This window comes from Brassica oleracea, chromosome C3 (assembly GCF_000695525.1).
Source record: "Brassica oleracea var. oleracea cultivar TO1000 chromosome C3, BOL, whole genome shotgun sequence".
In the NCBI taxonomy this organism is placed as follows: Eukaryota; Viridiplantae; Streptophyta; class Magnoliopsida; order Brassicales; family Brassicaceae; genus Brassica; species Brassica oleracea.
This window is the reverse complement of record NC_027750.1, coordinates 8,119,458-8,133,832: the sequence shown is the minus strand read 5'-3', so window position 1 is coordinate 8,133,832 and position 14,375 is coordinate 8,119,458. Positions and strand designations below refer to the sequence as shown.

Sequence of the window (14,375 nt, the reverse complement as noted above, 5' to 3'; positions counted from 1 at the left end):
GAGAGATGGGACTCAATGAGATAGAGAGATGGAACTCAATGAGATAGAGAGAGAGATGAAAACGTCTATTTATAGGCAGATTTTTTTTTTGTTAATTAATAGGCGGTAGAGAGCTACTGAAACTTCCAGGCAGCTTCCTATAAAACCGCGGATTATGTGCTGTTTAAAAAAATATATGTGTTTAGATTTTATTTTACAGGATAAGTTTATAGATTTGGTTATCTGGTTTATTTACTTATTATCATTTCTTTTGGTTAAGCCAGTTAAACCAATTTGTTGGTTTATTGGTTTTGTGTATTTGTACGTCTCGTGTGACGATTTTGAGAAAATCAATCACGAATACATAGTGTCATGAGTTTATTAGATCGCCTTGGAGAGCTTCTGGGTCGATATGTCTACATGCAGGTTTATGGAGTCGGGTGACCTAATACTATCACTATCAGGGTTTATCACAAAAGCGTAGGTTTTTACGATGAGCTAACGAAAACGAAGATGAAACTAGAAGTGTTTAGAAATTTAATTAGGAGTCAGTACAAAGTATATCAAATTGAAAGTGTTTTTACAGTCCTCCGATTCAGCACTACAATAATTGAATTCTTGAAGGGACAGAGAGAAAGAATCAAACTTCTTTTACACATTGGTGTTTTAATCTTGCCCATATTCTCGAATTGTTCTTGTGGCGAGAGTAAGGACGTCTACAAACGCAGAGAACGATGCTCGAAGAAGCCTTGCCTCTACTGACTCAAAGTGCCTTGTAAAAGTTATCCAATGAGCAAATATCAAAAACTCGTAAAACGGACCCGAAAGATTTCCAATTTGGCATCAGTCTTAACCGATGATTAACTTTGAGAAACTTACACAGAAAGCTTGTTGTGTTGATACGGACATGACTCTTCTCACCTTATCAGGCTGCAACTGCATTAACGGTCACAGCATAAGAAACTATAACAAGAGTGAATTGAGAAACTTTCAAACCTCTTTATCAACAGCCAATGATGTGTAAGCAATGAAAGCATGTTGTTCCGTTTTGAAATTCACATCCAAGTGACTGCAAATTTAGCAAAAAAAAGAAATAAAACTCTTATAAGATAAACCACAACCCCTAACCAAAAAAAAATGTCTAATTGAAAACAAACCAAATTTCATTTAAGTATATAACAGTGTGATCCTCAAACGACAAACCCCTTACAGAAGGTAAGTGAGTGCGAATCAACCTAATTGAGCGGAGATGATGAAATTAGGTCGTATAGGCTGTTAATGTGGGTAAAGATCGATACTTTGGAGTCTAAAAATCAAAGAGATTCCTTCAAGCGTGCAAGACCCAAGATTTCAGTAATTGAATCCAGTACGTTTAATCATCAGATACAGAGTAATAAAAAACGTTACGAACAAACCAGAAGCTGAACATACCAGCTCAAATCCCAAGGAGCAGTTGCAGCCATGTTTCTGCTGCGGAGGTTGTACCCCAAAAAAACCTTTATTATAAGAAAACAGAGAATCAGCAAAACGGGCTTACTGGCCCAAGACTTTTCATTGCGACGTGAATTGAGGAAATGATCTTATAACACCGTAAACAATGGTCGTGAAAGGGTATATGCCGTGGGAATATTTTGCATGAAGGAATATTACTCCGAGCATATCAGAATCTCTACTCATTTTGCTATCTCTTCGCTCTATCTCTCTCTCTCTCTCAAAGCTCTTTCTAGTTTTACAGAACAAGATCATTCAACAAAGCTGTTACAAGAAAAGAAAGAAAACAAGACATCATCCACGGAAGATGATTTATGAGCTGTGGTTTCAGACAGAAGCAGTATCAGGCATGTCCTCTTCTCATCTCTTTGTTCTGTTTTCTTTGTACTTACTTTTAGAACTAGCTCTTGTTTTGTACCTAGAAGCTATAACCTTCATACTGTTGGGTAAGCTTGAAGAATGATTAAGTTATAAGTTTCCTATTTGTGTTAGGTTTATCTATAAGAGTTTAGGAAACTTATAATTAATAAGTCCTAATGAGTTTAGGAAATATAGAGATATATATATATATGAGAGATCATGAGATGATCTAGTTGTGAGAGTTGAGAGCTTGAGGTTTTGAGAGAGTTTCCTCAAGAGATTAATAAGAAGAGTTCTTATATATTGTGTTACATACATTGGTGATCGTGTGACTTGGATACTAGATTTGGTATCAGAGCAATTCGATTCAATCATGGGAGATATAGTTGCGGCAGTAGAAAAACCTAAGGGGGGAGGAACGTCTTCAATACAATGTCCGATGCTTACTACGACGAATTATACTGTATGGGCCGTAAGGATGAAGATACTTCTTAAGGTGCATAAAGCTTGGGAAGCAGTGGAGACAGAAGCTCCTAACACCGAGAAGAACAACTTAGCGCTGGCTCTGCTGTTCCAATCAATACCGGAAAGTCTTATAATGCAAGTCGGAGAGTTCGACATGGCAAAACAAGCATGGGATGCTATTAAGACAAGGCACGTAGGAGCGGAGCGTGTGAAGGAAGCTAGGCTTCAAACACTAATGTCTGATTTTGATCGTTTAAAGATGAAAGAAACAGAGAGTATTGATGATTTTGGTGGAAAGTTGTCTGAGTTAGCATCAAAATCCGCTGCTCTAGGATCAACAATCGAAGAAGCAAAGATTGTTAAGAAATTTCTTTCAAGTCTTCCGCGAAAGAAGTTTATACAGATTGTTGCCTCACTAGAACAAGTGCTTGATCTTAACACAACAAGCTTTGAAGATATTCTTGGACGCCTAAAGGCATATGAAGAACGGATCAGCGAAGAAAACCAAGAAGAAGATGATAAAGGACAAAAGCTATTATACGCAAGTAATGAAGGACAAACTAGCCATTCTGCTAGACCTCAAGGCGACCACTCTTCTCGACCTTACTACGATGGAGGAAATCGTGAGTACAATGATCCATATAGGGGCAGAGGTCGTGGAGGACGCTTCTTTGGTCGAGGAAATACTCCGATGGAGGAAATCGTGAGTACAATGATCCATATAGGGGAAGAGGTCGTGGAGGACGCTTCTTTGGTCAAGGAAGAGGTCGTGGTCGTTATAACGGAGGAAGAAACTATAATGGAGGCGGAGGAAGAGGAGAAAACAGAGACGCATCTCACATTACTTGCTATCGATGTGATAAGCTTGGTCACTTTGTGGCCCAATGTCCGGAGCTCTTATTGAAGTTGCAGGAAGCTCAAGAAGTTGATAATGCAGAGACACAGGAAGCCGACGAGCTCATGATGCATGAGATAGTGTTCCTAAATGAGAAGAAGGTGCTGCCAGAAAAGTACGAAAGCAATAGTCGAGGAGAAAACATTTGGTATCTTGACAACGGAGCATCGAATCACATGACTGGAGATCTAAGGTATTTTTCAAAACTCGATGATACGATCTCTGGAAAGGTACGTTTTGGAGATGACTCTCGTATAGATATCAAAGGCAAAGGCACAATCTCATTCACTGATATGAATGGAGATTCGAGAAGGATGACCGATGTTTACTTCATTCCGGAGCTAAAAAGTAACATCATCAGTTTGGGACAAGCAACAGAAGCTGGTTGTGACATAAGACTCCGTGGAGAGTTATTAACAATGCGTGATCAAACCGGGAAGCTATTAGTTTCAGCTAAAAGGTCGACAAATAGACTATACAAGGTGCGTATGGGTATAAAAGGAGGAACCTGTCTTTACTCAAAGGCAGAAGACGAGTCAAGTAGATGGCATGAGAGATTGGGGCATATAAATACGGAGACTATCCGGAACATGATGCAGAAGGAACTCGTTGAAGGTATATCTAAGGGTTTTATAGAGAAGAAAGTGTGTGGTTCTTGTTTACTTGGGAAACAAGCAAGACAAGCCTTTCCAAAATCTACCTCATACCGAGCTACAAAGGCGCTAGAGTTACTTCATGGGGATCTTTGCGGTCCCATATCACCGATGACACAAGCTGGTAACCGATACATCTTCGTTGTTATTGATGATCACACAAGGTATATGTGGTCGATGTTGCTAAAGGAGAAAAGTGAGGCTTTCAGCAAATTCAAGAAGTTAAGAATCATAGTTGAAAAGGAGATAGGAGAGAAAATACAAACCTTCAGAACAGACAGAGGAGGAGAGTTTGTAAGCCACGAGTTTGATGGTTATTGCGAAGGAGCAGGGATAAGGAGACATCTTACTGCGCCTTACACGCCACAGCAGAATGGCGTGGTCGAGAGAAGGAATCGAACCTTAATGGAGATGGCAAGAAGTCTTCTCAAACACATGTCAATGCCAAATTATCTTTGGGGAGAAGCCATAAGACATGCTACTTACCTCATTAACCGAGTAGCAACAAGAGCCTTGAATGATAAGACTCCTTATGAGATGTTGCGTGGAAAACGACCGAACATAAGCCACATACGAGTTTTTGGATGCGTAGGGTATGCAAAGATAGAGGGAGTACACTTGAAGAAACTTGATGATCGGTCACGAATGTTGGTGCATCTTGGTACGGAACCTGGATCAAAAGCATATCGTCTATTTGATCCAAACACACGAAGAATCATTGTGAGTCGAGATGTCGTTTTCGATGAAGAGAGAAGTTGGAACTGGAATAAAGAAGAGACAGAAAAAGAAAACGGCGGGAGCTTTGTTGTTACAGACAGCGTGTTTGGAGAAAATGGTGAAGCAAGCTTGGCTCCTAAGGCAATCACAAGCGGAGAAGAAACAGAGGAAGCTTCTGGAAGGATAAGCTCTGGTTTAAAACAGAGCACAAGTGAAGCTGTTTGTAACGAAGATCAGATGCTACTGGCGCAAAAACTTCTTCAAAATCAACTCCATATTGGGCAGAAGGAGTATCGGATGTTTACGATACTTACTACACACAAGGCCCGACCTATCTTTTGGTGTGGGTGTATTGAGCCGTTACATGCATAGTCCAAGGGAGTCTCATGGTGTTGCGTTGAAGCAATGCTTGCGTTATCTACAAGGAAGCGCAAGCTACGGCCTGGTCTTTGAGAGATGTACAAAGATACCAAGATTGCTTGGGTATAGTGACAGCAGCTACAACGTTGATCCTGACGATGGAAGAAGCACAACCGGACACATCTTTTATTTAGGAGAGAGTCCTATAACCTGGTGTTCACAGAAGCAAGACACCGTTGCACTATTAAGTTGTGAAGCCGAGTTTATGGCCGGGACAGAAGCTGCAAGACAGGCGATCTGGTTGAGGGATTTGCTAAGCGAGGTCACGGGTCGAGAAAGAGAGAAGATCACCATCAGGATCGACAATCAGTCCGCCATTGCCTTGACAAGGAATCCAGTCTTCCATGGGAGAAGTAAACACATACACTCTAGGTACCATTTTATAAGAGAATGTGTTGAAAGAGAGCTCATAGAAGTTGAGCATGTACCTGGTACTGAGCAAAAGGCGGATATTCTTACCAAGGCACTAGGAAGGATCAAGTTCAAAGAGATGAGAGACTTCATTGGAATGCAAGAGTTGTCACAAGAAGGTTTCAAGCTTAAGAGGGAGAATGTTGGGTAAGCTTGAAGAATGCTTAAGTTATAAGTTTCCTATTTGTGTTAGGTTTATCTATAAGAGTTTAGGAAACTTATAATTAATAAGTCCTAATGAGTTTAGGAAATATAGAGATATATATATATGAGAGATCATGAGATGATCTAGTTGTGAGAGTTGAGAGCTTGAGGTTTTGAGAGAGTTTCCTCGAGAGATTAATAAGAAGAGTTCTTATATATTGTGTTACATACATTGGTGATCGTGTGACTTGGATACTAGACATACATGTCTTTTCATATATTACAACAACATGGTGAAGATTCATAAAACATAGAATGTTTAATCAAAGACCAAGAATTTCAACTGCATTTGATTGTGTTGTTTTCTTAGTGGTTATTCTTATTCTAGTATATTTTAAAGCGTTTAATCCGTTATAGAGATAACCATTATCATATAGAACTTGTAAAAATACATGTAAAAGTCTCAATTGAGATTTTTATGTCTTGTATTTTACATATTACATTTTCAATCAAGGTAGTAAATTACAGCAAATGTTCCTTGTGAAATGATTTCTCTATACATGTATATATCAACAGTTTTGTATTATTATCATCTCTTCCATGTACAAGCAGTGGTCGCTTTCTCTAGCTTCTGTTTGCAGCAAACTTATCTTTATGTTTTCATCAGCTTGATCATTGGAGAACTGCATAATTGTCTGTACAAAAACTCTGTTTAGGATAAGTCTAGTTGCTAAAGTTCTACTAGTCATAGTTAAAGCAGTGAGGAGCTTACCGGTCTGATGAGTTAAAATGTGTGATAGGTGTGTTGTTGTTATGTGAGACAAGGCCCAACTTTGACGGGTTTGACGACCCTGAAAGCTCTTCTTGCATGTTCAAATACAAAAACCAGAAGCCCTAAGAGGAAAAGTAGACATCGATGAAACTTTTCCACAATGAAAGATGGAGGAGAGGCTGCATTCTTGCCTTCTGATGAGGTTCTAATCAATGCTATTCTCCTCTTGAAATAACCTGAAAGGAAACGTTGATAATGGTACACTGATATTAGTCTCAGAACAACCTTCAATAGAATAAGAGTGGTCTACAAGAATGGATAACTGTGTAACTCTTATACCGGGAGTTTCAGGGGTGAGGTTAGTCCAATCGGTTGGTGTTTTCTTCATTCCTGACGCCTTTATTAACTCCACAAGAGATTTATTAACCTGCAAAAATTGATCAGTAATGTATGTTAAATCCTTTATTTCCAGGTTCTGAGGAGATAGATAAGAAAGATACTGACAAGAGCAGTTGTTTCCTCAAGAACTATTATATTATAGCAATGCTATTCTTACAAAGAACTCAAGAGCCTGGTAAGTCTTTATAGTTTGCTATTAAAACTAACAGTACGAGGTTTATGTAGCAATATGATTACTTTACTACAGAAGTTGAGAGAAATAATCTGATTTATAGTCAACTTGTTCTTATTTTTTTAAGACTAATAATCTGATTTTGTTTCAATCTTATATGTTTATCGATAAGTTATAGTAATCTGAGTATGAGAACTACAAACATTTACTGCAGTTTGGAGGAGATTAAAGAAGCAAAAACTCATTAGTGTTCAAGTCTTTATATACATCAGACGCAAGAGAGACAGAGACATTAAGATATGAGTAAATAGGGCAAAACAGTACCTCCTCTGTTCTCTCGTGGCTAACAAGATGACCACCATGAAGATCCACCATTCGAGCAACAGGATACAGCCTCTGCGCCAATCTTCTCGCGTGACGTATCTGAGCAATGACATCATGTCTGCATATAAACCCCCACCACAATACTCAAAATCAACCGTTGTGTATATGTAAAGATTCTTTAAACTAGATCGCAACTGTGAGCATGAGATGATCCTATTCTAACTGCATCCGTTGTCACATACCTTCCGTGAATGACCGAGACAAGAAATCCAGCAGAGCGGATCCGTTCGATCTCTGGTTTTGTGATTTTGTGTAACCAACACGCATTAAGCTGGCCGTCAAGCCCGTCCTTGGACTGCATTCCAGTTTCTGATATTCCTTTTACGTATTGCTGCATTCGCATCACTCAAAATATAATTCCTCTTAGATCATACGACTGTGTACTTTTCTCCGCATGAAACAAGTATGCTCACCTCATATAAGACATCCCGCCTTGTGTTAGTTCCTACTCGTTCTGCTAGAAAATCCTGCATGTATGACACATAGAATTTTGTAACCAAAGTAAACCAAAGCAATCATCTGATCGCCTATAACAACCACAACAGAGAAAGACAGTGCCAAATTTTTCCATACAAAGAATTTGTAATAAAACATTCCTCCAACAATACAAGCCAGTCTAATCATCAAATCTACTAAGCAACTGTTCTGTGTCAATTTGGTTCTTATAGAATTTAAGCACACCACACCGAATATCTCCCACCTGAGAATAATGTGTGTCCAAATCAACTTTAGCCCTTTGTTTAGGGGTCTTTGCCATCCAGAAACGTATCGCAATGGAAAGCGTTAACCTGTCAAGCTGTAGCACATAAAAACAAATCGTTTTTTTTTCATATAATAAACCAAAAAGATCCAACAACACATATGAAACAGCGCCATGTGTTAGATTCAAGCGTACCTTGGGAAAACACTCGAAACCTCCACCTGTAACGTTAAGCAACGCTAGAGAAAGAATCCGTTCCGGCACCATTGCAGCTAACTTACAAGCTATCATTGCTCCTGTTTCATCAAAAAGCCACCAAGAGAACTACAATAAGAACTAAGAAGGAAGAAAACAAGACTTGTGTAAGAAGAAACAAAAGTCCCTTGAATTGTCTGGAAAAAAAAACTTACCCATCGAGTGCCCAATAATGTGAGCTCTTTCCCATCCCAAATGATCCAATAAACTAATTGCATCCTTTGCCATTATAGTTGTTCTGAGAGGATACAAACAAAAACTAACTTCACAATTTGTTGAATCGAAGTAAAAAGAAAGGGTCTACTCCCAAAAAATTGGAAAAATTTTAATTATATACAACAAAAAATAAATAAATATAAACTCTTAATTGTCTATAACTCCGACCAGCTCTCTAACTACAGACAGGTTCTTACGTGTAGTCAGATTTGTGGGAGGGCACGGAGCTTCGACCCATACCACGATTGTCGAAAGCACAGACCTCCATGCCTTGGCCGATTCCTGAATCATCAGAAACGATTCCATCTTCGCCTTCTTCGTCGTTGGGTTTATCCGTCCCTGTTAATCCCATGATTTGAGGACCCCATGATTCATGTGTTCCAGCTAAACCTGAACGAAAAAGGAGAAAACTTTAAGCATTTAAATCGAAAACCCAATTGAAGTCAAGCTCGGAGAAAGAGAGTTCTACCTATGATGAGAAGAGCTTTGGTAGGACCATGACCGTACGTTCTGTAGAATATCTTAACCCCCGCATTGTTCAGCGTCGTCTCTGCGTCGACGACTTGTTCTTTCACGACCTCGCAATACGGCATCGTTTTCGCTCAATGATGTTTGTCTTCCTGAGAAATCTGGGCTGATGTTATTCGGGTTCAGCAACAGGAATAAGAAGACGAGAAGATACTTTTATTTTCTTCTTTATAAAGAGGTTGGACGGCGATGGAGTTGGGGTGGTTTGTTCCGGTTTAGTTGTGGGTGGAGGTTGGGACTGCCACGTAAGATTGGTCGGCTGGATGGCGGGTAATATCTAGAAAGTCGACGGTCAAATTTTGTTAACGACAATTACTTGTGTGTTTGAAAAATAGCACGTGTGGAAAGCAACACCAGAAATAAATACTACTACGTCAATGGGATTTATCCATGCAAGATTCTCCACCATAATATTCGACCAAAAACTTTTTTTGTTATTTTGCTAGATGGATATTTTTATGTTGAAAAACATTATCTACGAACATTCCAAATTATATTATTTAAAAGACTAAAGAAAACTCTTAATATTTGAGATATATATTTGATGAAATAATAACTTATTTTTTTCTTTTATTTATGAGATATCATGATTACAAAAAATCAAATCCTTTAACAAAAAAAAAATCATGATAAAAAATCTCCCAATAGCAATGTTGTGCTGAATTGCTGATCTTTTTCTTTTGGTGCTCGAACGCGTTTTTTTCAGGCCCCATTTTTGGCCATATTTAACTCCATACAAAGGGAGCGTCGGTCTAAGAGATAAGACATTGGACTTTTTCTTTTGGGTAGTTGTTGGAATAGAAACTAGTCACTACCAATAGACTAATCATTTATGTTCTAATATTCATTGAGTTTCGACATGGTTATTAAGAACATCAGTTTTGGCTTGTTTCAGCTTTACGAGCGAAACAGAGGTAAGAGATTTTTTTGGTCGTCTGTAAATTTATTGAAATTAAGTTAGACATCGGAGCCAAAAAATTCACAGAAAATATGTTAGATATCAACAAAAGATATAATACATTTGAAATTAAGAAAATAAATATATTTTTGGTAACTCAATACCCATTCTTTGTTGTATAACAAATCAGGTTTCAGTTCAGATATTTCAGGTCAGATTAAGGTTTTAATTTCGGGTTAGGATATTATCCTGAGCCCTATACTTGAGTTCTCCTAACAAGTAGAAACTTTGGGCGGCCTAATCTGTAATCTAAAACAAACTAACAAACCGTGAAGCTCATTCCTTTTGTTATGAATAATTGTAAACTAGCCAAAATTGATTGTTGGGCTTTTGTAAGAAACACACTTTATTAATTAGATATACATGACTATTAACTACCATCTTTGACCTCAAAACCTATTAACTACAATCTTTGACCTAGAAACCCCTATTAAACATTTCCTTCAGAGCCGTGTGCTATACCAATTTCGGCGACTGATTCCAAATTTCCAGACAAGTATTTCCATTCCCTTCGGCGAATTTTACAGTCGTAAGTGATTTCATTCCCTTCGGTCAAAACATTCTTGGTACAGTTTGGTTTAAAAAGAAACCCTAGGCTGACTAGTCTCAGTATGATTTAGTTTCTCTCTCAGACGATGAATGTTTAGGCAGATTGTCTTTTTGAAACTTTGGTTTTAAATTTATTATGCAGACAAAACAGTCTTTAATATTACAATAAAAGACATGGCTGGTAGAGGGAAATCGAAAGAGTTGCTTCAGAGGCTGAATGAATAAGATATTATAAGCGATTTTCCTGATCCTTTGATCTGCCAGATACTTTATCATCTTCCCATGTAAGAACAAGTGTTCTATCCACCAGATGGAGGACTCTCTGGCTTTGGGTTCCTCGTTTGGACTTGGATTATCAAGACTTCCAAGCTTTAGATGCCTTGGTTAATTTTGGTTACAGGTTTTTCGATTCCGATAGGGTTTCATGCATAGAAAAAGTCGAGTTAAATGTTGATATAAATCATGAAGGTGGAGATGATTCTTCTTTATGTCACATCATGGATTGATGCCACAGTTAAGCGTAAGATTCAGCATCTAGATGTTCGGTGTGGTCCAAAAAATTATAATTCTTACACATTGACTAATTATTATTTTCATCGGATGCCCCTAAGCCTTTATATCTGTGAGACACTAGTATCTCTAAAACTCCTTGACGTGCTCTTGCCTGATTCGGAGTTTATTTCCTTACCTTGTCTGAAGACTTTGCACTTATTGAGTATGTTGAATCCCAATGAGGCCACTTTCGAGAGACTTTTCTCGTCCCGCCCTGTCCTAGAGGAGTTGGACATTTATGGATGTCTGAATCATAATGTAAAAGTCTTACGAGTGCTCTCTAAGTCGTTGAAGAAGCTCAGTATACAAGGCCACTTTAGTGGGTCGTCACTTGTGATCGATGCTCCTCGACTAGGGTTTTTGAACATCAAAGCTAACCTATTTGAAAGATTTACGATAACCAATACGGATACCAACGTCAAATTAGTTATTGATCCCGTGTTAAGTTTTTGGGATTTTGATGAAGCAAATCTTTATTCAAATATAAATAGATTCTGCAGTTTTCTCTCCAGCATTTCCAAGGTTATAAGGCATATGATGTTATCTGGAGACACTTTCAAGGTATATACAATGTCAATTCCTGTACATTTTCAATCCAGAAAGTTTTTTCTGACCCAGGTTAATTTTCTTTCTTGTTAGGGCTATTCATATTCGAAATGGTTACCAACCATTCTTAAGAGCTGCCCAAACCACCAAGTCCCTCAGCTTGGTGGTGATATGCTAAACCCTATAACATTTTTTTTCCATCTCTATCTATATGAAGATTCTGCTATTCTTTTATTTTCACTGCGTTTTAATCCTCTGTTTATTTCCTCAGGAACGGGACGCTGATTTTCATCAGAAACAGCACTTGCAATATATGGATGAAATAGATATTTCTTATGTGCCTGAGTGTTTACTATCGTCTCTAGAGTTTGTTGATTTCAATGTCACACTCTCAAGACTTGTTGGAGAAATGAACCTAGCAAGGTATATCCTTGAAAATTCTGCAATCCTCAAGAAACTCACTCTACGTTTGCATAAGAATGATTGTTCATCAAAAAAATATGACTTGGTTAAGAAACTCCTCAAAATTCCAAGAGGCTCTGCCAAATGTGAAGTCGTCTTTGATTGGAACAGAGAACAAGTAAGGCTTTGTGATGAGTTTGCGTAACAACAAAGTGATTATGCGTGCTAGTTTTTCATGGTGTTGGTTACCAGGTTGTAACTTGTAAGGCCATAATGATTTTTGCTATTTGAATTCTGAATATTCAGTTCATGATGTTAGTCTGATTGAGCCATTAGCGACATCCTTATTAATTAGACATAGTTTATTACTAAAGAACATTTTTTTTCTTTTTGCTGAACATTTTGCAGACAAACATAATTTATTAACAATAGTAAACTAATTATATTAAAACTTTCCAATTTGCTGAAACCGCAAAACAGCTAATATCATCTTATCATGGTCATGAATCATGATCGTCAAAACTGAACCGCTAATGAGTCACTTAAATCCACAAAACCGATTCAATTGCGAACCTGGCTATGAAAAAACACTTTAATTCCAATCAGAATCACCAGTTTTACTTCTTACAAACCCCGTTGACTTGAGCTAAACTCAACAAGTGAACAGAGAATATAGCAAGAACACTGGATGGTAGAAGATGTTATGGATTAGTGTTGGAGTATCCGGTAAAAAATATGGTGTTTGGTGGAGGTTTCTCACCGGCTAAGGTTGGTATTATACAAGAAAGGGATTCAAACTTTGTTGCACAAAGCATATGATTAATTAGAATCTGCATCGGGTGCGATCGATCAGAGGATACATTAGAAACCAAAAAGTTTATTCTGTTTTGCCCACTTTCCAAAATATATTATTATATCGGAATGCATAATTTGGAAATATTATTTTCATGGAGAGAAATTCATATGATAATGTGCACGGTTTCTTTTTTTTATTTTTATCATGTAGTTTACCCTATTGTTTTTATTTATTTATTACAATGTTTTATTGAGTCAGCAAAAGTGCATAAATGATAAACAGTTAACACCAAAGAAGAATTATATAATTTCAAAGATATAAACTATGATTGTTCTAAAGCTTTTGAGACCAAGAGAGTCTAAGCAATGATCAAGATAAGTTATAACAAGATTCATGTAGTGCAGAAAAATAGGCGATGTTTATGCACTACAAGTTCAGTCAGGTGAATATTTGACTGATTACGTGGTTTCAAAAATCTACAAGTTCGTATAATCCGGTTTTATGTTTAAACCATAATTTGAATTTTATAAGGAAATTAATAAAGTTTTGTGGTTGTATGAAATTAATTAGAAGCCCCACACTATGCAAATGCGACGATTTAGCACAATTTAGAAACTTTGGGCCTAATTTGTAAGATTTCTATTCATCTCAGTAGTTATTGATAAGATATCACCCGCGTTTATCTTCTTCTCCACTCGGCGGAACCGCGGCTACAACTTACATCTTTAAACGAACGAAGAGCTTCACACACACTCTCTCTCTCATCGATGGAGTCTTCTGTTTCTTGATAGAGTATCCTCGTATGAAAACCTCTATCAACGAATCAATGTTCTCACAAACAAAGAATCGTATATTCAATTGCAGAAGATCGATGAAGATAATCAACCTTCCCAGACACTGAATATCAAGTACAAATCGAATTAACTTCTTAGAAGAGAACGATAATTAAGAATCACAACAACTATTTTTCTTAATCCTAAAAACTGTAAAGAAAACATCTGCCACGTGTCGTCTACTTGTTGGTATCACTCCAACAGACTGCCTCTTTTGCCTCCACGTGTCCTCCTACTCTACTCTGTTTCCCTGCATGTATCATATAACATATTCTTATCGCTCTCAAAGGCCTTGTGCTGTAGTGAGCCACTTGTGTGTTTTCTCAACGGAAGGTTTTGTGGGAAAGCAAATAGAGTTTCTTTTGGAGAAAAAAGAGCCTAATGAGTTCATGCTATCGCTGGGAAACCTGGGCTCGATCCGATTCCGAGGGCAAGAGAGGAGTGTTGTGCAAGCGACTCAAGCCTCAGTTGTGAATGGTCGTATGGAGACAACAATTAGAAGTGATGTGGTGAATGGTCACGGGGGTAAAGAACTAAGTCTGGGAGCTAAAAACAACATTACCCGAGATAGCAATGAGATCATTTGCATTGCACAAGAGCTTCAAACACATGAAGAGGCATCTGAGTGGACTGGTGGAAGAGAAAATCCACAAACATCACTCACGACATCTTTCTCTGCTGTTCCAGTTTTAATTAATGTGTCTTACAACTTTTTCAATGGTTTTTCTGGTCAGCCTCACATGGAGAATTATGGGGTGCAAGGACAAGTTGGATGTTT

The 14,375-nt window shown here is 37.9% G+C and overlaps 1 protein-coding gene and 2 pseudogenes across 2 annotated transcripts; 1 reads left to right on the top strand and 2 right to left on the bottom strand.

Moving 5' to 3' along the window:
* Window positions 1-532: 532 nt before the first annotated feature.
* On the bottom strand, window positions 533-1,442 carry LOC106329805 (annotated as a pseudogene).
* A 4,536-nt stretch (window positions 1,443-5,978) lies between these two features.
* LOC106329391 (putative aminoacrylate hydrolase RutD) lies at window positions 5,979-9,123 on the bottom strand. 2 transcript variants are annotated; one of them, XM_013768035.1, is made up of 12 exons: window positions 8,903-9,123; window positions 8,631-8,823; window positions 8,373-8,455; window positions 8,158-8,258; window positions 7,963-8,058; window positions 7,676-7,729; window positions 7,445-7,593; window positions 7,203-7,320; window positions 6,647-6,734; window positions 6,499-6,543; window positions 6,308-6,429; window positions 5,979-6,230 (listed from the first exon to the last, which is right to left on the bottom strand). In XM_013768035.1, exons 1-11 carry the CDS (start codon window positions 9,024-9,026, stop codon window positions 6,347-6,349), a joined length of 1,134 nt encoding a protein of 377 aa, XP_013623489.1. In that variant the 5' UTR covers window positions 9,027-9,123; the 3' UTR covers window positions 5,979-6,230; window positions 6,308-6,346. The 2 variants fall into 2 exon arrangements, with proteins under 2 accessions (XP_013623489.1, XP_013623487.1); XM_013768033.1 differs by having other exon boundaries at window positions 6,308-6,543.
* Window positions 9,124-10,642: 1,519 nt separating this feature from the next.
* On the top strand, window positions 10,643-12,232 carry LOC106329804 (annotated as a pseudogene).
* The last annotated feature ends 2,143 nt before the right edge of the window (window positions 12,233-14,375 follow it).